The sequence below is a fragment of the Pocillopora verrucosa genome, chromosome 8 (assembly GCF_036669915.1).
Source record: "Pocillopora verrucosa isolate sample1 chromosome 8, ASM3666991v2, whole genome shotgun sequence".
Lineage (NCBI taxonomy): Eukaryota > Metazoa > Cnidaria > Anthozoa > Scleractinia > Pocilloporidae > Pocillopora > Pocillopora verrucosa.
In genome coordinates, this window is record NC_089319.1 from 20,146,591 (window position 1) to 20,173,201 (window position 26,611).

Sequence of the window (26,611 nt, forward strand, 5' to 3'; positions counted from 1 at the left end):
CTTGACAACCAACATTCGATTGGCAACAAAGTGCAATTATCGTAACACGGTTGCGTCCTACAGAAATTTTTACAAACAATTCTGTTTTTTTTACCGATTTAAGACCAGTTTTAATCTTAATAGACGACTCAGTGTTTTCTCCTGTTATTCTCACCGACATAAGTCAATTTTATCCGCGATGGCCTCAGAAGTTCGAGACGATCTTCACCTGACATCGACAGGAAAAGGACATTACTATAGGTCTCCACACGGTTTCCCACCTCAAGGATTCCGCGTAAGTTTTTCTCTGATTTTTCTCTGAGGAGTTTTCTATATCTTCAGTTTGAATGTCATCTCATATCATATCATAACCACGTCGTATTATGACTTAATTAATTCTTTGGCTTGAAGTCTTTTATGTACGATTTTACTTGTAAACATTTGTGTTTAGTTATGTCGATCCACTTCATTCCCGGTTTGAATCTGCATGTACTGTGAATATACGAAATCATGTCCACGATAGGCCGATGTATAACAAAATTAACTGCTTGAGATCAGAACGATTCGTTAGAGCGGTCTTAGGATGCATGCTTCCGTCTCTTTACTTCCCATCCCTTACCTCCCCTCCCCCCCCCTCCCCTCCAAGATCTCGGTTCTATCGTTTCTCCCTTCTCACTGTCTGCCATACGTTTCTTTTATTCTTAGCTCTGAGAATTTGGTGTTAAATCGAAATAAATCTCATAACTTCTCCCCATAATATCCATACATTATCCAGAAAAAAGATAATGAGAATACTCAGACTTATCAGGTTGAAGTTGTCATCTTGATCTAACACCAAATTCTTGTAACTAATTCGCAAGGAAATGTTTAGCAGCTAGTGGGTAGAATTAACAATCAGATCTTAGGAGTTATATAAAAGGTTAAGAATGAGGATGACACTCCTGGGAGAGAAAAGATGAAAAGCAAATATATGTTTGGTCTAATTTAATGAGAGTCTCCTACACCCCTTGGTTAAACTCAGTTATTTTAAAATAATGGGCCTTTTCATGCATCATCATCATCATCATCATTAATTCAATGTAATTGCCTCACACAAAATTTGAGGCAATCACATTGAATTAATAATTTACTTTTTCTAAGCTCAACAGGTTGACACGACAAAAAGATAATGTGATGTCTTATCTCATTTTTTCAAGAACTACCAGTGTTCAATTTTAATGACATAGTTTATCCATGTGGAGTCCATCTCTGGTGGAAACCCTCGTCAAAACTTAATCATAGCTAGCAGTTCATGAACAATATACTTTTACATTTTCAAAATAATAAAATAGCCACATAACTGCCATAAGCCATAAAACTGGTCACATGGACATAAAAAGATCTTATCATGGTTAAGTATCGTTCATTTATGTAACAAAAATCAAATCACAATTCACAGCAAAAAAATGGCCCTATCACACTTAATGTAAAAAGCATAAGGGGACCCTCTTTATTGACTTTGAAACATCATTTCTCCATGAGAGGAAGAGTACTTCCAAGGTAACTCACTCTGTTTTTTTATCTTTTAACACTGAAAATATTATTTTATGGTTAAATATCAAGCTTTAATTTCTTGAATATCTTGTGAGGAAAATTGATCTGAATATTATATCTTCCCTTGCATCTCAGAGAACTGTTTATGATGTGTTACCACCTGTCCTCACAAACCCAGATTACGTTACTGATAGGGAAAACTTTCAAACAACCACTGGTACAACTCATGACTACAAGGCACATGGTGGAACTCTGAGTAACTCACAGTTCAAGAAGGCTCCAGGATCATGGAAAGTTCATTATGTAGAAGATAATATTGGAAAGGTGATAAATTAATGTGTTAAAAATTAAGTGTTAAAATCTCTTTCCTGATGTGGACATTTTCCACATACTTTCGTCATGTGATTTATAGAATTGTTAGTTAGTTGTTTTTCAGTTTTTGTTCCTGCAAATTTGTTACCTCTTTTTGATGAATTTTAAGAAGTTTCAGAGTTTTTGTTTCAGCAAATGCTGTGGTTCATTTAACAAATGTAATACATTCTTTTAAAGTTTGGACTTAAGCCTCTTTTTTTGTAACTGGATTTTTTCACAAGGGTGAAATGATAGGGGCTCAGTCTGGACATGGTCTGTAGAGATAATGCAACAGTATCTATGCAGCTCAAATCACAGCATTGTTTTAGTTGCATTATATCATATATTTTTCTTGAATAGTTGAGTGTGAAGCCCTGGAGAAGACCTCTGACAATGGGAAACCAGTGCAGTGAAATGATGTCTCAGTACACAGGGAGACCAGGAGTTAATCTTGACACTGTTTATAATGCAGGGATACAACCATTTAACCTTGCTGATCACCACAGGGAGGGAAACAGTAAGGTATTGGCACTTTTTTTATTGTTTTTGTTTTGAATACAGTTTTTGCAGTTAAGTGATCAAATATCTGTTTTAATTATTAAACTGAATAAAAAACAAAATCATCATAATCCTGAATCTCATCAAATTAGAACTCCTAGTGTATCTGTATGTTCAAATATGTACACAAACATGTATCCATAAAGCAATGGAGTCCTTGGAAAGTTCTAAGATAGCAAGACTCTCTGTTGATTATTGCCAAATTTTTTTATTTCTTTTATTCCAAATTTAAGTTTTTTAAATTTTGTTTATTATTTAAGACATTATGCCCTGTGAAAATGTATATATACTGGTTTTTGATAAATGAATATTTCTGTTTAAAGGATCTGGTACCATCAACAATAAACAGAGGGATAACAGGGCAGAAGTTTTACCCCAGGGACAGAGGTGTACTGACTTACCACATGGATCCTTATCTTACTACAACACAGAGAGATCACAGAGCATTCACTAAGTAAGTAAAATTTGATTGTTTACCAAGCTTATATGAATAATATGAGATGGCTATTTTTCGATGATATGTATGTTGCAGTCTAATCTAAATTGTATTACAGTCAGTACATTAAAAAAAATAATAGGCCATTTTACAGTTGTGTACTTATAGTTGCCAAGCCTTTGATTTGGAGTGAGGCTGAAGGTGACCTTGTTGTGATAGAGACCAGTATCTAGTCAGCATGATATCAAGGTAATTTGCATTTGAAAAGCAGCAAGGTTTGTATCATAACAAGGTCACCCTTAGCCTCATTCCTGTTCAAAGGCTTGGCAACCAAGCACACAACTGTAAAATGGATTATTAAGTGGGAGACATATAGTGGCATTATTTTGGGGGTGCTGGACCTCAACAGGTTTCAAAGGTTCTAAAGTGGGGTTGCTTTTTGTGTTCTTTCATGTTAGCAAGAAGAATTCATGGAAAACATTGGAGTTTCAGCCTAATTTCTTGGCTATAACCCTGAATACCCTCCTCAATCTTGGAAATTTGACCTAAAGCTGAGCTCAGGATGAGTCTTTTGATTTTTTGCAAGGAGTGAAGGGACCAAATCTCATCTACATGTGTGCTCCACACGGCCATCTTGGCCACTTTGCAGTATACTGTCAAGACACTTGATTATTTGAACCAGGTTAAAGCCCCATGAGTTGTATGAGCTTCTTGGCTTATGAGCAGTCTTAGGCATTTTTATGGCATTAAAAGTAACAGCTACCTTCTGACATGTCTTTTTTCTTCCTCAAAACAGGCATGAATTGGGACGTTACCCAGCCAAAGATTATGCAACTTATTGGGAATGCGAAGAGTACACAAAAGCCTGGGGTCATGGCTCAAAAGAAAATCCTCTACCCCTAAATTCAGTCCCCAGAGAAAAAGGACCCATGAGGGACCGTATCTGGTTCAGAGAACCAACCACTATCCCCAGGCTACCAAAGTCACTGGAGCCTGTACCAAATAAGTAAGATAGGAGCTGAAATGTACAGCAATTAAGTGAAATAGTTAATATTTTGATTATCTATTAATAATCCTCAAGGCCAAGTTGAGAGATGTAATGAGCAATATTCACAATGTCAAGAGGAAGCTGTCGGAGCAAATGCCTTTTATTTTATTCTTTCCACAAAAAAGGATGCAGAGGCCAGTGTGCTTCTTTAAGTGTTGTGATAACCTTGCCTATGGTGATGGTGATCATTACAGAGAGTTAAAAAGATAGGATCAATATCAGTATCTGGGCAACTGCCCACCCACTCCTCCCCTAACCCAACAATAACCTTGACTTGTTGTCAATTGACTATTGTTGAGTTAGGGGAGGGGTAGGTGGGCAGTTGCCATGCAGATACTGATATTGATCCAAAAGATATTGAGCAAGAAGATCAAGTGCGCCTGAAATTACCTGAGGAACAAAATACATGCAAAAATTTTAAAACTCGTTAGCTTGAATATTGTCAATAATTTCAAACAGTGCAGAATGAAGGAAAAAAAAGTTGGAATCTGGTGAACTGATCAAATGATATTTCCCTGCAGTTTTGAATGAATGAGCACTTAGAAAATTTTCAAACCTACAAGTGCATTGTTTTCTGCTGACACTCTGCCAATGTTTTGGAAATCAACAGTCCTGACTACCAGCCAGTGTGTTAAATTGTGGAATGTTTTTGTTCCATCTCTAGGGGAATGAAGACACTGATGAGTGAGTCCTACACCATGCCTCCTGAGAGGAAAAGATGGGAATTATTTACCTTAAATGTACCAAAACCTTGGCATGCACCTCTTGAAAGTAAGGAGTTAAATTTTTTTGTCGTTCACATTTATTTATTACTAACTTTTTAGTTTTTGTTTATCTTAAGGAGGATGGTCCAAAACGTTCCTCTTTGCTTTTGGTCTTGTTGTTGTTGTTTTTTTAAAGGAAGAGCACATGAATGCAAGACCCTTGTCTCACATTTATTCTTTATCATTTTCTCAGGCCCAGGCCCTGGAGAGACGTTCCGAGTTCCACGGATGTACAACACTGAATACCAATTCTATGGCAGTGAAAAACCAGTCACAATATGAGGAAATATCATGCACTTTTAAGAATTTTCTTAAAACATCACATTTGACAAGCATTCTATAATATTACTCTAAACTATTTTTTTCTTTCAAAAATGTTATATAATTCTGGAACAATCTTAAACAACATACATGAAGTTTTCACTTCTTTTCTTAAACTGAACAGCATTCAATAAGGTAAACATTCAAACGAACATGGTCTTTCCAAAACAAGATGATTGTTTGCCTTGATATCTCTTGTGGATTGTTCTTTATTGCATTATGTGTAGAACAATATTTAATCATTCTTTTATTGCAAAATAATTTCAAACAAAAGGAAAACAGTATAACTTAGATTGATTAAGAAGGCTTTGTTGTGTAGTATCTCATCTTGTGTTAATCAGTAGTAATCTTCTCTATGCTTCTTGGTCAGAAATCTCATTGGACAGTGTGTACCTCAAAGTGGTCACTTGGTAAATAACAGTTTATTTTATTACCAAGCTTATATGTAGTTCAGTAAAAAGGAATTATGTTTTGTAAATATTTACAAGGAGAGGAGAAGAAATAAAAAATTCAAAGTAACAGTTTATATACAAGCTACATGTACAACTGTGTTCAATAACGCTTATTCACACGGGGCTGCGTGAGCCTGGTTCCTGGTGGTCTCATGTTTTTCTGTCCCTTATTGCGAGAAGATGATGTTAGGAACCACTGGCCCACTAATCAAAGAAGATAACTTTGGCTGAAAGTTGCGAGGAAGAAGTTGCAATATTCTTGGATGATGAGATTGACTGTCAAAAAAATCTTACAAGCGTTCACCACATCCCCACTTTTTTATTTAAATTCTAGAAACAATGTATTCTAAATGTTTGAAATGTTGCAAAAGATTGCCAGAATTGAACATCCATGACACGTGAGGCTAAATGTAGATATGCAAGAGCTATTCCGTTGATCTGTTTACGTCAAGCCGACGAGGGGATATTCGTTAAACTGGGTAGTTATTGGATAGAGCACTTTATGATTTGTGAAAGCTGTTTCTTTGTGATTTGTTTTCACCTGAATCGCGCGTCTTCAAAGGCTATGAAACCGTTATTTTCTTAAGATGAACTTCTCTAGAACGGGAGATCAATTCCTGGCCTTTTATTTATTTTTACATATTTTCCGCGAATTGGAAGGCAACATCGCGTTTCAGTAAAAAGTTTTGATAGGTAGTGGATGAAAAGAAATCGTATCAGTCGATATCAGACTTGGGTGGACCTCCATCCTTTCCCACCCTCCATAAAAAAAAGTACAACTGGCGGTAAAAATTATCCCTTTAGACATAAACAGATCGTCATCGTGGGATCTAAAAGACTTGAATCCTATTATTTCCACTATCAGCCACAACGATGTTGCCTTCTTTCGTTATGGCAATTCCACACGGATTCTTAAAACACCCTTCGTCTTCACCGTATGCACCAAACGCGTTGACAAACTCGCCATTAGAATTGAACACTTGCACCCGGTGATTGTGATAGTCACACACTAGGATGTTGTCCTCGTCATCGCAGGCCACGCCCTCGGGGCCGTCAAATAAGCCGTTTTGTGATCCTGCAAAAGGAATAGTAGGAAATTTTTCGAGTATCACTAATACTCCAGGATTGAAATGATTATCCTTTACTTTCTCTGTGATTGGTCGAGAAAACTGACTCGTGCTATTCTCTTGACCAATCAGACACAATCTAAAAGCAATCACAACCTGGTCAATCCAAGATTCCCGCGCTTCAGGAAATTTTCTCATTTTTGCTTTTAGCTTTCATTACTTCCTTGTAATAATTACTGTGTCAGGTCTGATTGACTAATGTTATGCAAACTTTAGCTAGACTGCATTAAGCAATTTACAACTTTTGAAAGGGAAGTTTGAACGAAGGACACCGTTGATATCAATTTTGACTCTAACAGAGTAAACAGAGAAGTGCACTTCACTTGATTCAACCGTCAGAGAGAAACGCATATCTGATTTGCGGCCAGCCTTTAGGAGGATCCATGTTTTTGGAGGGAAGCATCCAGGAAGGGGACGTAACTTTGAACTAAGGCAAGATTTTTAGGGGGAAAAATTCATTCTGCTGGCGGAAAATGCTTTGGGGAGAAAATTCTCTTTGAAACATGTCAAGAGCTTACCTTCTTTTCCAAAGTCAGATAAATATTTCCCTTCCAAATCAAACACTTGAACTCGATCGTTGACACAATCGGCTATAATGATCCTCCCTCGCTGATTCACACACACGTGATGAGGGTATATAAACTGTCCTTTTGAAAACCCCTGCGTTCCAAACTGTCGCACGGGCTCCCCGTTCACGTTAAATAATTGCACCCGATGATTATCCTGTTCCGTTACTATCACCAGTTCCCCAGGGGTACATGCCACGCCACACGGATGGTTTAGGAGGCCTGGTCGCTCCATTCCGAAGCTGCCGAATTTCCTGATAAATCGACCGTCCTCGTTGAATACTTGAACTCGATGGTTGTTGGAGTCTGCAACCATTATGTGGCCGTTAGGAGCGCGGGCCACACCCTTGGGGTACCTGAATTGCCCCTTATCCGTACCCTCCGAGCCGAACTTAAACATGAACGTTCCCTCAAAGTCGAACACCTGAATTCGATGGTTGTTACAGTCGGAGACAATGAGATGATTGTTCTCGTCGTCTATGGTGACACCCCAAGGCATATTGAACTCCCCTGTCATAAAAGATCGTAGGAATACAGATGCAATTCTGAAGGTTTACACATGATAAATGCCCAGTTTTTCTTCTTTATAAAAAGAGCTATTAATTGCTAAAAGAAATCAACTCACCACTTCCTCATTTCCCGCAGTGCACTTTCCTCCACTTTCCCCCCGTTCCTTGCCCCCCACCCTCCCCCCCCGAAAAGTAAAACAAAATTAAATAGAAAAGGAAAGAAAAGCCTTTAAAAGCGTTTATATGTGCATATTTTATATGGAGAGGAAGGGGGTGGTGACATCGGTGGGTCTGTTGGACATGTGGCGCCATGAAGTATCAAAACGAGGCTGCAGTCTATCCATCTTCATTTATAGCCAACTTCCCTCTCCCTCCCATAGCCGCCCCTCACCTCCCCCTTCCCTTGCTAAATCCTACCTCCCCCAGCTCCCTCACAGCCAAAGCACGCCATGACTTTCCCAACTTTTCCAAAGTCCATTCTTCCGGTCACGTTAACACTAAAAGGACTCCCATTGATGTGGATATTTCGCATGGTTATGTGGATCTGGTGAAGTCCTCGTGCTGTCGGTTGATAGGATGTGGTGAAGGTGCCGTCTTCGTTATCAATCACATATGCTGCGAGAAATAAAAAAAATTACCTGCTTTACAACTAAACAAACTAAATCAGTGGTAGACACAGCTATGAACTGCTTTTCGTCCTACATTAGATGGTCTTTATTGCGCTTTATCTCCTATCAGAGCTCGCTGACATCCTTCTTTTCAATTACTTGACACGAATGCGCATGTGCTAAAAGATTGTTCAAGTACTTACTCGGGACGGGATCTCCCTCGGGTGGATCAATCTGAACTCTGATTGGTTCCCCTCTGCCACTGAATACCTCGTTCATTCTGTCTTTCGTTGTAACAAGAAACACTGCCTCCACGCCAGACTTAGCTCGATGGATTCCCACGCCGGTTGCAAAACAATATGGCGGGTACGCATGGTAAACCTTCACCTCGCCAATATACTCGAGGGCCTTTCTAAACTCGTCGGTAGAGAACTTGTAGTCAATGAGGTCATCTTCCAGCGGTAGGTACTCCAACTTGACGCTATTTAAGTCCTGTAATCGCTGTGTCATTTGCTTTTTGACCAGCATCACCTCTGCTTCGTTTCCGTGCCGAAGAAGACTTTCAGTAAAATCTATGCTACTGTTTAGATTTCCCATCATCATTTCGAGTTCATCCAGTTGGATTTCCAGCGTTTTGGATTTCATCCGGTAGATGTTATTAACCTGTGTGATAATTTCCTCTTCTCTTTCTTGAACAACTTCTCTGCATCGTTTGCAGTTTTGGATTACCTCTTGCCGAACTTCTTCCAGTTTGCAGTCCAGTTTCTGTTTCATTTCTGACACTTTTTCAATAGCTTCTTTCAAAGGGGCTATTCGTTTTTTAGTATTCATAACAAGAACTCCAACCTGGAATAAAGAAGCGATGAATTAAACAAAATAAATACATGTAACAAAGAAACATACTCACGCTACGACAAACAACTCACACTGTGCAAAATCTCTAAGAAAATTATCTGCCTAAGATCCTGAACTGAACAGCGACATAAAAGAAGTGGGAAAAAAGAGCCAGGTTTCGAATGATACCAAAACCCTTAAATGCACTAAAAACAATATTCATGGCATTCTATTCGCCTAGAGTAGTTACTTAGTGGTTGAGAAATTAATTACCGTCGCCAATATTGAGTATCCTTGGGTTAATCACAGCGCAACCAGCAAAAAAAGAAAAACTGAAATAACAAATGAATTTTGTCTAGTATAAACAGCTAGACAACGAGCAGTCCCTCCTTTTCGACGAAGTTCGTCGCGCAAGTCAAAAAAAATTCGTGGAGTTCCGCGTGGCGCGCTAATATCAATTTTAGTTTAATTCGCGCGAAGGACTTCGCCGATAAGGAGTTTAGTACACAGCAGTGATAATAGAGATGCTAGTCTTACAAAATGTAGAAAGTCTAATTTCTTTTTTCTGCTCAACCTACGTACTACGTCTTAAATTAGGTTAGCCAACATTTTCAAATACGACTGAAAAGCTGAATGCCGAAGTATTAGTGCTCTTGATGATTTTAATGTAGCTTTATCCCATTGAATAAAACCTTTAATCATAATGTAACGTAAGAACTTAAGCTTTCCTCTACTCACAGAAATTTCCAGTCAATAACAAAGCAAATAGTTCACGCATTCCGTCGCAACAAAGACTGGATAATTGCGTCTTACCATTTGCCTATGGCAAATTAAAGACGCTATTAGCGTGCTGTTAGCAACGAGATTTGCGGATAATTTCTTACCTCTGACCGATGTTTTTTATCCACATCTTTTAAATAACCATAATGGTGTTCTCTGTGATCAATGATAAGACATTCGCGGCAAACAGGCTCATCGCACGTCTCGCAGAAGTACTTCAATACATCCCGCTCATGAACCGTGCAAAGCAAGGGTCTGTGTAACTTTTCCTGAACCTCTTTCTGCGACTGTAGTTCACCCAAAGCGATAACTTCGTGTTCTTTGGTCATTCGCGTTCTGCGATGAGCTGCAACGCACTGCGAACAGAGAAACTCCATACACTCAATGCATCGGGAAGTTGCCCTGTTCTGCTCGTCGCAATTTGAGCAAACAACAGGGTTGGAGTTGCTCTTCGCAACGGAGAGAAAATCCAACATGTTGTTGATGAAGAAATTGGTTGACAGTGCTCCGACGCCTTCCTTAGGGACGGAAACCTCGCATCGACAAGTCGGACAAATGATGGTGTTTTCTCCGCTGTTGATGAGCCCATGTAAACAATGTTGACAAAAAGTGTGCAAGCAGGGAAGAACTTTGGGCATCGTGTACGTCTCCAGGCAGATCGGACATTTCAAAAGGTGCTCTGAAAGTTTCTCCACTTCGACAGATGCCATGTTCAAAATTAATTATCCAACAGAGTTACTGCGAGATTATTATAAAATTCTGTCTTGGAAATTTAACCATTGCTTAATCTTTCCATCCAATATTCTACGATATCATGGCTGGTAGGCTTTTATGGCATAGCAGCGCTCCTTCAAGCATAACAGAGAACCACACACAGTTTGTAAGTGGTGACAAGGTAATTTTTAACACGCCCTTAGCAAACAAGTTTCCGCAGTGGATAAACTTGACGAAGCAAAATAATACGAAGACGTAAAAGGATCTGATGCCACCTGTAAAGGCACCTGTTTGTGTCAACAGTCTATCGATAATCGAATATGGTTCGGTACCAATCGATAATTTATCGGCCTGTTTTGAGCATTCAGAACTCCAATAAGAACTTGACGAGCTTCCTACCTTAAAAAAGTAAATCAAACTTGGAGGAGATAAGCGAATTATCTGCGAAATAAAAATAAGCTTGTAAGTGGAAAAATGAAATCATGAAAGCTTATTGCTTTTCCTGTCTCTTGACAATGTCGCCAAACTTGAAAGCCACCCGCCAAATTGGCAAGAGGCCAAACGGAGAGAGCACATTCACAAGGAAATATGAGAACGTGAAAACTAATTATGATTTGCTTCGTAGAACCGTTCATTTCTTTCCGTTATTCAAAAGTTTAATCCTCATGGCTACATGTTTTCAATCTGCGCAAATGTTATTATTGATTCTGTCTTTGTCCGTCATTGTTGAAGGTAGGATTTGATTAAGAACAAATTTAAAAAAATGTAAATAGATATATGTGCCGTTATGGAAGAGTAGTGGGTTTTATTATGGACGATAGTTTGTCGGTAGTTTTCAATGGGAAATCGAAGTGACTTGCCGTTCTTATTTAGTGTGATTAAGCTGGACTACTGTGTTAAGCTTAACTTTGTTCGAAGCTGAAACGAAAATTTAGAATTTGAATTGTACTGGCCGTCTCCAGGTGATGCCGATGGATGTTCTTCGGTTCCGGAAACGATGGCTCAGTTATCGGACGTAGAGTGCAGAGGGACACTGATTGCTTCCTTTAGTCTGTCTATATGCTTAACGGACCATTTATAATTGATCGCTCGGAGGATTACATGGTTTTCAGGGGAAATGGAGGCGGGATTAGTCGTCACCAACAGAGTATAAAGGACTGAAGAAAATTGACTCTCAATTAAATGCTTATGAGGGGGGGGGAGGGGGGTAATTTATCGTGCCACAACCAAAATCCTCCGACCAACCCTCCCTGACAAGGCGATGAATGATGAAAGGTCACTGAACCATGTGTATTTTGAGTGGCATAACATAAAGTGTGCCACCACCAGCATATGCTTTGATGAATCTGTAACAAATTTCCAACTGTTTACATTTTAGATGTCAGATTTATGAATTCAAACAGCTTCTCAAGAGGCAATACACACCGTTCGGAATTCACCCCCCTCGGCTAAGGCAGACCAAAAGTAAGACCATTCCGAAAATCCTCTCCCTATAGATTATGCAATTAGTACTATTTTTTAGGTCTCCAAGCGCAAAATTCAACAGGTAATAAACGAGAGCAGCACCTTCTTGATGACTTGCTGAACCCTGAGAAGTACGACAGAAGGATCAGACCAGTTGTCAGAAGTGAGGATCCAGTTACTGTAAAGTTTGGATTAGTCGTCAAAAAGATCGAAGACCTGGTGAGTACTGAGTAGCCTGCTCACTCCACTTCTTTCCTTCAGGGACATGAGGCAACGAAAAAACTCTTCCTATTTAGCTCTGTTTTGTGTAGCATGTTGTGCCACAGCCCACGGGCGTTTAATTGTACCGCAGCCAGCCAGTTCAGCTATGACATTTCGGCGCAAAGCTGTTTTTTGCCAACAAGGTACCTTTTACCAGGTTTTGTCCAGCACAGGGGTCTGAGTAGCCTGCGAGAAGATTTATTACTTAGATTGTCCGTAAATGAAAATTCCAATGTTTGTGGTTTTGCAATATGCTTGCAGGATGACCAGAATCAGCTTCTCCTTACACGAGCAGACATAAGAGAGGTATGTGATTTCTTGCTGCTCCTGCAATTTATATACAGCCTGTCAAATAAGGAAATATGTTTTTTTAGACATGTATTGCGTGCGAGTCATGTGCGATGGACAAAGAGTTCCTTTCACCACGAAGGTCAGTGTATCTAATATTAATAATATCGGTCATAAATTTCTTATAGTTTTAGCTCTGAGAATTTGGTTTAAAAGGATCCCAATGTGACAAGCGTCATTTCCTTTGGAAGTTTCTGAGCGAAGAGGTCCTCTCCTAATTTTTCACTCAGGGTTAAATTCACGAAGATAATAAGTGCTGATTTCTACCCTCAGCCGGGAATTTCCTCTCCATAACCATAACTTTTGCACCAAAGTAACGTTAAGATTTTCCCAGCATGTTTTGAGTAACCAGACCTGCCACTACTTTAATATGTTTTAGTACTGGAGGGATCCGCAGCTGAGATGGAATTCTTCAAAGTATGGTGGAGTGAAGTACGTAAGTGTCGATCCAAAACTGATATGGATCCCGGATGTAGTGTTATATGAAAAGTAAGTGTATGAGATGAAGGTGAGTTAATTCGGATGAAGTGCTTTGAGGAAGGCCTTCTTAGTACTTAAGAACATTACGAGTGGTTTCTAACAAGAAGGATTGATTTTATTTACCGAATAGCATAATGTCATTTCACCAGCATATTAAGAGGCTGAACTTTACTTGGTGAAATATGTCTGGTGTTCACCTGGATTTTCAATTTTTACCGTAGAACAGTAGAGTCCATTAAAGTTGTCTTATTTCTTAAAATACACCCATGCGCTTCATTTCTGGAAAGAAATCTTATGTGCGATCCACCCTCATGTAGTTTTGGTGGTTCATTGTTTTGATGCACTTACTTCTACTTGCGCAACTGTTCGATACTATCTTGTTTCTTCGCTGACAGAACGCTGTGATTGCATTATTAAACATGAAACCCCTACAAAGATAATGTATAACACACTCAGTTTAACAGTCAATAGTGAGCATGGATGGACCCTTGGATGGAAAGATTTACGAACGTATTGCAGACTCACAGACAATACGCGAACACCGAATTTTCTCAACTTGATTTGTTTCGCATATTTTCTTTAGTATAGAGGCTCCGCCTTCGCGCTTTTCGCATAGCGGATACTTTCCTTTGTACTTTGTCCTTTCAGATCTTCGGAAAAAGTTTCATCTACCTCCCTACTCCGCCCTTTTCGGTGATTGTTTTTTCTTTGGCAAGGTTTGAGTCTATGTTGGAAATTCCATGAAACTTTACCGAAAGACTGTTTAGTTTTGTGCTGGCATATTTACAAGAGAAATGGTAAGGCCTCTCCATTCAACCCTTAAGAGCAGGGATAGCTCCGGAGTGACGACTGAGCTCGTCTCTCACCAGACAGCCTCGGGTTATGGTAGAGACTCGTTTCTTTTGATGTCGAGGTCATAACTATCTAGATTACATACTTTGAAGAAGTGTCGCCTAACTGATCGGTAAAACAGCCAGCCTTTACGCCTTCTGAGCATAACACTTCTTTGTGATAACTCTATCATTCCGATAATTTTTTTAGTGTCGGGGAAGGTTTTGGTCGCGGTATGAGGCAAACTAAAGCTGTTATCACAGAAGAGGGGCTAGTCAGCCTGAACGTACCAACTATCATCAAGAGTAGCTGCAAGATTCATGTGAAGTATTACCCTTTTGACCAGCAGGAATGCAAGCTGAAATTTGGCTCCTGGACATACGATTCTTTGGGAATTGCATTGAAACTTGAGGTATGCTTCAGATTAATTTTAGAAGCCAGGTAACGGAATTTAGCTTTCGAACCTTCCGGTGATTAAGGCATAGGGGATTGCACACAAGCAAAATTATCTATTTACAGCCAGCGAAAGAGAAGAAACAGTGATATTTTTTCTTAGCTGCATATTTTTCTTTACATCCTCAGAACTCTTCAGCAGATCTGAGCGAATACTCACCTAGCGTGGCATGGGAACTACTGGGAGTTCCAGGGGAGTTTCACTCCGTCTTTTATGACTGCTGTGTTACGCCGTATGATGACGTCACATACAAAGTGCAGATTAAGCGGAGAGCGTTGTATCATGTTATGTATTTGATAGTACCCTGCGCAATGATTTCTGTTCTAACTTTGTTGGTGTTCCTGCTACCTCCCGACTGCAACGAGAGAATGACAGTTGGTAAGGCTGTACTTTTTGGGGTGCTACTCTATCGCTGAAATTCGTTGTTTGTCGTGTTCCTCTAATTCCATTCTTTCAGTATCTGTGTTCCTCTCAATCTTGTTTGTTTTTGTTTGATTTTTCTCTCCTTTCCATATAGTTTGGAACCGAACTCTTTTTTGTTTGAGCTTCCATTTTAGAGCCTTTACTGCGTGGGTAGTCAAGCTTGCTGCTGACCGTTTCTAATCTAAATAAGATAATTTGCTTTCATCCAGTGAGTTGATAATGTTAATTGTCCACCATAAAGGGTTTCTAAAAAGGAAGTTTCGGGCGTAAGTCCTTCGCTAGCCCTCTGTTCCTCTTTTTTAACCTTTTTATACTGACTACTGGCTATATAACATTTTATCAGGCATGGCGATTCTCGTGGGCTTAAGTTTCTTCTTCCTTCTCGTCGCTGAAAACATGCCTGCCACGTCTGAAGCAGTACCTCTGGTGGGAATGTACTACACTGTGACTATGATAGAGGTATCCTGTGCCTTCTTCATGACGTGTTGGGTTCTCCGCTTTCACCATCATAACCCGACGGATGGAGAAGTCCCTAGATGGGTCAAGGTGGGACTTTCCTGATTGACATGTTCATCATTATCATCTTGAATAATCGTCATCCTCATCTATCGTCATCGTTATCGTTGTCGCCGTTTTCATTGTCACTGTCATTGTCACCTTAATGAAATTGTCACTTTCATCGTCATTGTCACTTTCATCGTCATTATCATTCTCATCGTCTTTATAACTGACACTGTCCTTTTCATTGTCATTTTTATGTCTTTAAGTCTTTGTCTTTCTCCTATCTTCATCGTCATCGTCGCGATCATGTGTTATCTTTATCATCACTTATCATCATCAAGACTGTCATGGTACTTGTTGTCAGCATTATCACTGCCATCAGTAATTACAGTATAAACGACGAAAACAATAACGAAAACAGCAAAAAGAACAGGAATGACAACAAAACAAAGATATCACGTGGGGATGCAACAATAGTAACTACAAATGTCTCGCCTCATTCCTTCTTGTAAGCGGTTTTTTTATTCGAATACCCAGGTCTATCTGCTTGGTTATGGAGCGAAGCTTTTTCGCTTTAATTTCGAGACCAGCAACCCACATGGTGACTCCCGTCAGGACGTCGATGTGTCTTCGGCAGAAAGTATTACTGGTCATAAAAGTAATGACATTTCTATTGCAAAATATTTAAGTGCAGAGAGTACTAATCAGTATTTGAGGAAGAGGTGACGCCTTAAGTTTTGTGTGTAAATACATGTTCTCATATCCCATTTACTTTCTTCGTTTAAAGGCGTTGTCTTGTTGAAATAAGCTCTCCTCTTCCTATCCAAAGTGTTTAAAGGTCGTTTAAATGGCTCTAGATTGAAGACCGAAAGCTTCTGTTTTTTGGGGACATTAGGAAACATGATTATGGAAGACAGATTTATCCTCTGTTAACTCTTTATTTACCCTCAATTGGCCAAAATGGCATTTAATTGAAGGGAATTCATCTCAGTGCAAAAAAGTTGACTCATACATTTAATGCCAGCTACTAAAGGCATAATTTCTCAAAATTCAAGAATTGTTATAGCAAGAGTAACTCTATCGTTATAATTGCGTCATGGTAAAATTAAGAGGTTTACCTTCTTCTTTTCAGTAAATGATAAAGAAACTCTTGTTGCTAAGGACATAAAAATGAGTAACCAGTCAAAGAGCGGCAGCAGTCATGATCACGTGCCAGATGACAAGAAGAGCACCAATAGGATTCTTGCGGATAATATACGCCACCAGATGATTTTGGAAGCGAGGCAGGACGAGTGGAGAAAGGCAGCCCTGGTGCTGAACCATATCTGTATCTGGGTTTTTGTTCTTGCTGTTGTTGTGTCGTTCATGGCAATATTTTTACAAGCCCCTCTGTAAAAGTCCTTTTAACCTGTACTCTCCCTCTGGTGTCTTCGTGCACTTTTTAAATTGGCGCCGTTAAACCAAAACTAAACAAGTTTGTGTATCCTCCGTTTACCCTTAAAACTAACTAGCGTAGATAACCTGCCATTTCATTAGCGTTCCTTGACAGAGGGCCTGGAAAAAAACTAAGATCAGCTACTAAGAACAAAAAGAAAATTTCACGGAAACCGATGAGCGCTTTAGGTAAAATCATGCAAAATGCCTGAGATGCGGCAAGCTCGTTCCGATGCGAGTGAATTTTATTCATATATCAAGCCTTGTCCAGGTATTTCGCTATAAATTTGACGACATATTATATCTTGTTTTATCGATTTTGGTCTATCTTCCATCCTCGAGCGACATTTTCCAGTGATCGAAAATGACATAATAACCGGCTTAGCGGTTTAGCTTAAATGTCAAGTAAAATAAATTTTCGAAAACTGTGACATCAGATGACGGTACGGTCCCAATTCCCCAAAGCAGTTTCAGTCGAGCGGTGATCGAAAATATATCCAGGATTACATTGGTTTTGTGTTTCTCGGTTTTATGATTGGTTAAGAAAATTCGCGCCTCTTTTTTTTCCACCAATCGTGGTTTGGTCTAAAATATTCGCGCCACTTTCTCGACTTATCGTGCATTGGCGGTGCGTCACTAGTCCGGGCTCTTTGATTGGTCAGAAAAATTTTTCGCAATTTTCTAGACTAATAGTGTTTTTACTGGCTCTGTTTGACTGTTGTTATTCCTTTTGCGATACTAAATTAAAAAAGCGCTCTGAACTCATGCGATTAGTTATGAATGTGGATAAAAAAATCCTTCTCAAAATAGTGCGGATACGTTGAAAATATTTAAAAGGGGTAAGTTACTAAAGAAACTGCGGTGCTGCGTCGGCGGGAGAATATAACAGGGTAATTTAGTATTAGCACCTGATTTGATAACGTAAATTGGCCACCGTAAAGGGTTTCAAAGCTGTCGTTTCGAGCTTTAGCCCTTTCGTCAGAGCGAAAGAGAAAAGGACTAACGCTCGAAACGTCAGCTTTGAAACTCTTTACGGTAGCCAATTTACGTTATCAACTAAGTTGATTATAATAAACTACCTCATAAAAGAGACCTTGTTAACATTGATTCTATCGACATTGAGACAAGTGTAATAAATTTATTGTTATAAAAATCAAATTACATCAGATCATACCAATCTTTTGTCGTACTTTGTCATTCAATACAATATGTATTGATAAACTTTAGTCGTGACCGGAACTGGGCGGAATAAGTTGTAATTTACGCTCAATCACCTACCAATGCAACAATTATCCCTGAATCACACTCATTTGATTCTGAAAAACAGACTCTAATCAGCCTGTCGATACTTATGTGATTTCAAGGGTGCAAGTACAGATTTTGTACTTTTTTTTTTTTCTCAAGTAGGGCTGACTTATCATAAGTTTGTCGGCACCTACTGGCCGAGGGAGCCATTTTCGTGAAATTTGATATTGCGTTATCCAGAAACAATCTTAGAAATGCATCTAGTTTTATTTATCCTTTTACATATACGCTAACGCTGAATCATATCATCATTTTAACCCACAACGACCTTATCTTTCCTTCGCGAGTTGTTATTTTGCTAACAATTTTGTTTTGCAGTGTAAGCTATTGCAATTCACTTTAACTCCGGACACTAGAGCGTAGCCAGCGAGGTTTCTGGTTTGTATATACAAAGGGTTAAAATGAATCTTTTGTAACCGACATTTGTCTTTAAATGGTCAGTAACTTATTAATAAGGTCCTATTCAACCTGCTGTTTTTTCCTGGATAGAGTCAAACGCCGTTTTGGTCAAACACTGCACGATTACTCGTCACAGATTGAATTCCCATCAGATCACCGGCATCTGAATTTCTGACCGTCTTTTTCTGTGCTATTTCGCCGCTGTCAATCCGTTGCCTGGTTCCCTTGACCACTCCAGAGATCCCTGAGAAGTCTTCGTCCTCCACCATCTTGTGTGCCTCTTTGATCATCTCGCCTCGTTCTATTTGCTGCGTTGTCTGCTTAGCTAGGCCGGAGATGTTAGAAAAATCTTCATCTTCTACCATCTTGTGCGCCCCTTTAATTAGTTCTCCCTTTTCTATCCGCTGGGTTGTTTCCTTGGCGACTCCACGGGCAACGCCGAAGTCTTCAGTGTCGACCATCTTGGGTGCTTCTTTGATGAATCCGCCCGACTCGATTTCTCGCGTCGTTTCCTTAGCACGGCCTTGGATAGCGGAGAAATCTTCATCGGCAATAGTTTTTTTGGTTTCTTTATGAGGTGCGCCTTCCTTCTCGTAGCTGGCTTTCACGGCAAGAGCTACACCACGGGCAGCTTCTAGTTCTTCTCTCTCGTTGTCCATGGTTCGCCTTCTCGGTCCCTGATTTGAAGCCGCTTCCTGAAATTGCTTCATTTGTTCTTTGGTTGATCCGGGTGACACGATGGGTTCCTCTCGCTCGATAACTTTTTGGTCTTGAAATTCACCCTTTTCGTATCGATGCCTGGCAGCAGAAGCCAAGCCACGACTTAGCGCTTCATCTTCGATCTGTGATTTTTCGTATCCTTTCGAAGCAGCTGCTTTAAGAGCTTCCTTAGTTGCTCGAGCGGCACCTGATTGCGGAAGTTCTTCCTTCCAAGAGTCTTGAAGATTCGACCCGGCGTGGATAACTTTATCCTGTTCAAACATTTGCCTGACACCACGTGCGCTGCCCGGAGCAGGAAGAGCATCCTGTTCGTCTAAGGCCTGATTCTTGTTCGATGAGTCCTCCAAACTTTGCATGTACATAGCAGTTCTTGCTTTGGCCTCTCCTTTCTCCGGTTCAAAGCTCAGACGCCTCTGTGCCTTTTCTTCACCTTCACCATTCTTCTCAAATCGACGTCGCACGGCGGAAGCAGCACCAGCTGAAGGCATTTCTTCGATGATATCCTTCTCACTCACGTGTCTGTCCTCGGCACGGTTGACCTGACCAGACTCGAAATTTGCACGCGTCTTGGATGCGATGCCTGCGGTTGGTAAGTGTTCCTCTTCTTCATCTCCTACCTTTCTTTCTGCATTACTCACTTTACCTTTTTCAAAGGCCTCTCTGTTTGAAGCGGCTATTCCACCTTGAATATCTTCGAGATCTTCCATCTCTCTTTGACGCGAATTTGCTCTTGAAGCCTGATGTTCTTGATACCTCTTCATGCTTGCTTTAGTCACGCCTGAAAGTATCTGCAAATCTATTGGAGTCTCTTTTTCTTGCTGTTGCGGCTTAGATTCAAAGATTTCCTTGGCTCGTCTTGCGCTACCGGTTTTTGGAAGCTCCTCTTCTGTAATCTTCCCTCTTTGTTCTTGTTCCCTTAAAAAGAGACAAGAAAAAGACAAAGGTGAGCCAAAGCTCTGTAGATATGTTCTTGTTACGGTTTTTATTGGCTGTATCCGCCTAAAATTAAATTTGTACGATTCCAAGGCTCGTCAAGGAAAACTATCCGTACTCGTGAACAACAACTTCTCTCGAAGGCTTAAACTCAACTCTGGTAGGTGAAGGCTATGCGTGTGTCAATAAACACGCCCCTTTGAGAAGACAAACAGTATTCGGTTTCATGTCAGGTTCTAATTAAAAATAACACAAACGTTCGCAATGTTGAGTTCTTAACCCTTTAACTCCCGGATCAAAAATGTAGTTCTCATTACTGTCAGCCATACAATTCTTATAATGTTAGCTCAGAGAATTTAGTATTGGATCAACTTATTATCCTCAATTTGATACTTTTCTTTATCTTCATCACTTGTCTGCTTGATATTGTATTGATATTTTAAGGAGAAATTCTGTCTTGGTCATTCATGAGAGTTAAAGGGTTAAGGCTTGTAAGGTTCAGTACTTAAGGTCCGTGTCTCGTTTCTTCACAGTTCTGTTCTAATATTAAGGTGGTATTCCGTTAAAAAAAACTTAGCCTCTTTGCTTAATGTTACACAAAATTTTACAAGTAAGCAGTCAACGATTATTCCAATGAGTGACAAAATACACTGATTCAAAGAGAAAAAAAATAACTCTCTGACCTTCTGCATAACTCTCCATGCGCCCTGACGATTAATGCACGAAATGTCACCATCAGAAAATCTTTATGGTGGCCAGTTTACGTTAAACATTTACATAAAACCAAATTATCCCCTCCCCCCCGACGTTGCAGTACAGTTTATGTAGAAACTTAACCCCTTTTATCTTTTATTAATTTGTCTGGATAGCTGACCGGATTACTAACTGACTGACTGAATGGTTTCGAAATGAAATATGCAAAACCAGTTAAGAACAATTAATTTCACCACCGATCACGTTCCAGAAATATGGAAAAAAAATTGACGATGAAACTAAATGATGAGCTTTTGAACAAAGTAATCATTCTATTGTCGGCCCAAAATGGCAGAAACTGAGAATCTGCGGATCGCTTACCAAAGAGCACCCGCAAAGCCATCATTCTTGGAAAAGTGTTCTCGCAAAATCGAAAAATGGCTGCTTAATGAGACCTTGACCTGAAAATTATCTTACCAGATCTCATAAATTATGAAACCTTATCTGATCCAAAAGTAACATTGTCAATTCAAACACACCACGGAAGTCGTAAAAAATTGCCTCACTGTATGTCTGTCCAACAGTTACACTGCAAGGTTCTCCCTATCATCCAAATGTAACAGTCACGAAAAATTTACAAATGCATGGAAGCCCTAGGGCGAGGTGTAACTCTTAAATCTGAATATGAAATTAAATTTCTAAGGAATAATATTGAAAATCGTACCTGAAGATTCTAGGCTTTTCGAAAGTATTTTTGGTTTCAAATGTTTATTCCTTCATCTTTTGAACTAGAATACCAATAATTCTGAAACACGTGCCACGGGTTTCGTTTCAAATGAAAACATTACTAGAAGCACTTATCAAAGGATCTAAAATTTTTTACGTCGTATAATATTGTTTGACAGCAGAATGATCAAATTCACAGCGATAATCTTAAAATTTTCAATCTGGATACGTAGCATTGGAAATTCAAGTCATACAACGGTTGGTAAGTCCGAGAAACGCTTTGATTTTGTTCTTTATCGACATCTTGCCGTCGAATTTGACTATTGAGCTACCTCAAAACACCAATGGATGAGTTAGTACTCCAGAAGTTCAAAACCTGGTTTGTTTACAGGTTGAAAAAATGAATTAATCAGCGATGGTGAAACATACCTTTAAGCTCTAAATCGAAATTGTCCGGCGGAATGCGATATCTATCGGCTAGAGTCACTGAAATCGACTGAAGGAGCCGCCAAAACACGCTACCAGCAATGAAAATAAAATAATCAGAACCGCCTTGACTTGCGTATCAGCCTGGCAGGGTGGGCAACAAACAATGCTAGATCTACCAATACCATCACAGAACTTTGATTACATTCAATAAAGTTACCGAGAGTCGGCTCTCTGTCAGAGAGCCTCGACTGTCTGTATCTCGCTCATTAAACTTCATTTACAACCAGGTGCCAAAGAAATATATCAGAAAAGCTCCGTCACAATAGGGTTGAACAGGTGACATAGGAGGATAATCAATTATATATATCGCTGTGCATCGTCCAACGTTTAATTTAACACCTCCTGTTTGATCCTTTCGTAATGCTGGTAATTGTCATGTACTCGTTCAAATGACATGTATGCTTTGAATTAATTATTGTTTTTTAGATTTCCATCTTTTTGTAGAGAGATTCTGACTGTGTGAAACTTTCGACGTCTATGGAAATTCGATCCTGTTTAATATTTCTGAATTCTTAAATAAATGAATGTATATCTTAAAGATCGAGAAAACGGGAATTACAGCATTAAAGAAATATTTTCGATCGGAGTTTTCAACCTCAGGGTTGACAGAAAAATTGTATTTTTTTCCTATTCGGGAGAAAACACCAAATAAAATGATAAATTTCCTGATCCTTCATTTGTGATAGCAATCATAGAGACCTAAAATTGTCACTGTTTTTTTTTAAATTTATGCAACATCAAATCAGCCCAAACAATGCAAAGATATAGCTACAATTTCAAAAGTCATTCTAGTCAAAACCACCCCCTGCGAGCCCCCCACGGATAATTTTGACCTAGAGTCGCAGAGTGCAGTTTAATCAACATGGGTTCCTTTTCAATGTAGTTTTAAGTGGACTTGAACTTTAGTCTTACGCAAGGAGCGAAATATTAAAGGCTGAGGAAGATTACATGAGCGGGTCCCGCTTGACAATTACTGAGCACCTAAAAAAATTAAGCAGAATTGTTACAATTTAATCAGAGCATGGGGCCGCTAAAGAACAGTTTATACGATCTCTACTCGATGATTTTGACTTTACTGTGTCTACGCAATGTTAATTTTGCCGCAAAACAAACTTGACTGTTGATCATGAAAACAAAGTGTGACAAGTTTTTCTTTACACACCCCTTGACATAAGTTTGTTTTTCAGGAAACGAAGAAAGGGTCTCTTGAGATTTCCCCTAGATTTCCACTTCAAACAAGACAAACAAAGGAAGCTGAGCTAAACGAATTTGGCCCTGCATCAATACGGTATTTTCAAAGAATGGAAAATATTGCTTCAGTTGGGATAGGAATTGAGATCGGCTCTACAATTTTATGTGTGCTTGCCACCGTCAAAGGATTCTTGAATATTGTGCGGTTAGTGAATAAGACAAAGCGGTGAGGCAAATGGGTCATCTACAGATGACAGACGACCTATACTGTAAGGCAATAAACGAGCTTAAAAGCAAGTAATTTCGATATTATCTACGATGTATAATGCCCGAGGCTGGCATTTTAATTAAATTAGTCATGCTTAACGTATATATCACCTTGATCAGATCGAACTGTGTTTACTTAGACTCCATCCGATTACCAAAATAAAATCGGCGTGAAATGTAGTATTTCCTTTGCCACGCACGGATTCTCTTTTATGTAGTGTCCCACTCGTAAAATAGAAAGTTCGAGAATTTTTGTCCATCCCCGGCCCTTTGGAAAAATTTATGCTATTCAAAGTGTTTCCTTTTGTGTTACGTCTCTTTGAAAAATTAAGGAGCACTTAAAACCACTGTAATTCCTATCTGAAGTGTATGCCAAAATTACCCCACACTTGTATTTTCATTATTGACATCACTGATCTTACACAAATGTTGATTTTGTCTCAGTCCCAGATAATGCTGTTTTTATTGGGAGAACACACTCAAACTATACGGGTTTTAACTCAATACGCACAAATCCCCCAAATCAGTATGCTGACTACCCGATTTGGGACTAATTGGCTCGAGATTAAGGGACTTCAGATGCGGCAATTTTATTGGCTATGAGGAATGTCATCTACTGAAGTGTTAGAAAATATCATGGCGTGACGATTTTCGCTAAAAATTACCATCTGTCATGGTACAAAAGCAGTGAGCTCCATCCAACAGAGGTCATTCATATTTCATTGAAAAACTTCTTGAAATAATTTTGATGAGCAAGTTGTAGTAAGTTGTTCTTCCACCAGGTCAAGTTCTTCATTGCCAGTTAATGTTCAAAGTCCTCTAAGGGACAAAAGTTAGTTTGGTGGTAGAACAAGGCTCGGAATAATTAACTCTAGTTTGTTTGCACAAAAAGACATACTTTTGCATCCAGTAGGGCCATTGTAAATGCTAAGAGATGCATAAATATTCAAGATTGTCGCTGAATTAAGCTTCAGGCTAAAACAGTCCTTTCGCGATTTCGTATCTTTTGGATCGGTTGTTCAAAGGGCAAAGACATTATGCGAAAATATCCACCAGAGCTAAAGTTATCTCTGTACAAACAAACATTAGAACAAGGGCATTTTCCCAAACCACAGGCCGTAAAGAATTGCAAACGAAAGCGCTAAACTAAAATTAAAAGTAATAAAAGTTACATTTAAACTTTAAGGCCGCAAAAAGGTCGATCTTTCCGATTAATAAATTTAGGAGAATTTGACTATGCTCTGGTGGAGCACATGATTTACATCACATGAATTTTTAAGATTAACCATTTATATAGCCATCCCGTTCAGAAAAACGCGAAGTTCTATCCAATAGCGATAGGTGACGAAATCGCCTTTACATTTCATTTACAATTTTTAGAACTTACGTTCGTTCGCGTTCGATCTCTTCTTTGTCAACCTCTTCCCAATAACTAGCACTTTTCACCGCTACAAGTTGTGGATCATCTACTTCTCCGTTTCTGGAATCATCTGTGTGGTTCACTGCGGCGATATTCACATCTCCGTTCACAGGATCCATGCCTTTTAAAGTCGAACAGTTTGCGCGAAGATTTTCTGTCTTGTGTTGTCGCGAACGGAGCCAAATGCCAAGAGTTTGTTGTCTGACACTGATGCAGTGACTTTGTAAACACACCTAGATATTGAAAAGCGCTGCTGAAATGCTTACTTGAAATGGATTATTGTTGATGTTTCGCATGGGTGATCAGGCCAATGGGAACGCGCCATTCTGTAACGGCATGCACCAAGTACCTCTTTTGGCTTTTTTTGGTCAAGTGTTCGGAAATGCTCCCTGCAACGAATTGGCTAAACTTCTGTTAACATAAGCGACATGAGGTCAATTCAGATCAAGATTTACGAGACAATTTACCGATCAAGATTAACCTTTTTTTTGTTAGGCTATTGCCTCGATACATACTTAGACACGAGTAGTCTTCGAAACAATTCAAGGAATCTCCGCCTCTTTCAGTCTTTGTCTGTAAATTTGCTCTAAACTTAATCATAGGAATGCATCTGATAAACATATTATCAGGTAAGCGACAATAAGGCAACATCATTTCCCCAACTATGAATGAAATATAACAAACTACGGTTTCGAGTAGAAAAATTTCACTTTTGGCCAGATGGCCGCAAGTATGTCTATTTTTGACCCTTTCTGTTATCATATTTTGTTTCAAACAGAGTCAACGTCTGGATGCAGGGTCAAACGCCTACTATGCCAGCTATGTTAATAACGCCCAGAAATTTCTTGTAAGTTGCATCTTTTCTCTAGCGTGATGGATAACTTATTTTAGTATTCAAGACTTATTTCAACCATATCTCCTTTTCTGGGCATTGTTTAATTACAAGTTCACTACACCGGATCAACTAGCCAAGAGGCACGAAACAAATACAAAACGATCACATGAAAAACCGTGTACAAACGTTCATCGCACAGACGCTTGAAAATCAACAGCCATTTCGTGACACAGTGATCAAATTCAAATGACAGAGGCTCTTTCAAAGTTGGATTAAGTAACTTAGACATTGAGACCAGCAGGGGTTTGGCCACACTCAATATTAAGAGTACTATTTATAGTATTTGCAAAGTCTCCAATACTAAAGTTCTTTCCGATGGAATCTAGAGAAACATTGCCCCTTTCATGCCAGGCAGCAAAGAGTTATCACTGACAACATTAAATCTAACATGCGAAAACTTAGCTGGCTTTTTTGATTAACTTTGTAGCATGTCTTATCAGAAGAGTGCAATTTGCTTCTCTCTAATTATAGTAATAAAATTTTAAGTATGAAACAAATTAACAGGTATTCGAAATTTTTAGCTCACAAACCCGCTTAGTACTGCAGAAAATTGCTTTGAACCAAGGCGAAATGAGGAAGTCAGCAGACTTTCAATGTTTTCTTTCAGTTTTTTTTTTTTTAAAACCATGACCATCAATTTATTCCAATTGTAGTATAAGCCGTCCATTTTCGCGAGAGGAATTGAAATTCAAAAAACGTAGAATTGTCAGACCAAATCAACACTTGAAATGATCGCTTCAACTTTGCCAGTGACACAATACAATATGAAACTCCTCCTCAATCACAATTTACAAACA

General features: G+C 39.2%; 4 protein-coding genes across 6 annotated transcripts; 2 read left to right on the top strand and 2 right to left on the bottom strand.

The window, feature by feature from the left end:
- Nucleotides 1-22: 22 nt before the first annotated feature.
- Nucleotides 23-5,511, top strand: LOC131777769 (stabilizer of axonemal microtubules 3). The gene is made up of 7 exons (XM_059094111.2): nt 23-274; nt 1,648-1,836; nt 2,224-2,385; nt 2,745-2,875; nt 3,654-3,863; nt 4,570-4,676; nt 4,863-5,511. The coding sequence occupies exons 1-7, from the start codon at nt 179-181 to the stop codon at nt 4,949-4,951; spliced, it is 984 nt and encodes a 327-aa protein (XP_058950094.1). The 5' UTR covers nt 23-178; the 3' UTR covers nt 4,952-5,511.
- Nucleotides 5,225-10,937, bottom strand: LOC131777767 (E3 ubiquitin-protein ligase TRIM71). Its single transcript, XM_059094108.2, has 5 exons — nt 9,971-10,937; nt 8,456-9,098; nt 8,062-8,259; nt 7,088-7,645; nt 5,225-6,517 (listed from the first exon to the last, which is right to left on the bottom strand). Exons 1-5 carry the CDS (start codon nt 10,574-10,576, stop codon nt 6,273-6,275), a joined length of 2,250 nt encoding a protein of 749 aa, XP_058950091.1. The 5' UTR covers nt 10,577-10,937; the 3' UTR covers nt 5,225-6,272.
- Nucleotides 10,938-10,949: 12 nt separating this feature from the next.
- Nucleotides 10,950-17,955, top strand: LOC131777779 (neuronal acetylcholine receptor subunit alpha-3). Of its 2 annotated transcripts, none has more exons than XM_059094123.2 (9): nt 10,950-11,312; nt 12,103-12,263; nt 12,567-12,611; nt 13,033-13,142; nt 14,175-14,376; nt 14,547-14,796; nt 15,185-15,387; nt 15,880-15,982; nt 16,475-17,955. In XM_059094123.2, exons 1-9 carry the CDS (start codon nt 11,063-11,065, stop codon nt 16,735-16,737), a joined length of 1,587 nt encoding a protein of 528 aa, XP_058950106.2. In that variant the 5' UTR covers nt 10,950-11,062; the 3' UTR covers nt 16,738-17,955. The 2 variants fall into 2 exon arrangements, with proteins under 2 accessions (XP_058950106.2, XP_058950105.2); XM_059094122.2 differs by having other exon boundaries at nt 10,951-11,312; nt 15,880-16,000.
- On the bottom strand, nt 17,895-25,177 carry LOC131777778 (caldesmon-like). 2 transcript variants are annotated; one of them, XM_059094120.2, is made up of 2 exons: nt 24,887-25,177; nt 17,895-20,115 (listed from the first exon to the last, which is right to left on the bottom strand). In XM_059094120.2, the coding sequence occupies exons 1-2, from the start codon at nt 25,036-25,038 to the stop codon at nt 18,573-18,575; spliced, it is 1,695 nt and encodes a 564-aa protein (XP_058950103.2). In that variant the 5' UTR covers nt 25,039-25,177; the 3' UTR covers nt 17,895-18,572. The 2 variants fall into 2 exon arrangements, with proteins under 2 accessions (XP_058950103.2, XP_058950104.2); XM_059094121.2 differs by lacking the exon at nt 24,887-25,177 and adding an exon at nt 21,982-22,223.
- Nucleotides 25,178-26,611: the final 1,434 nt, after the last annotated feature.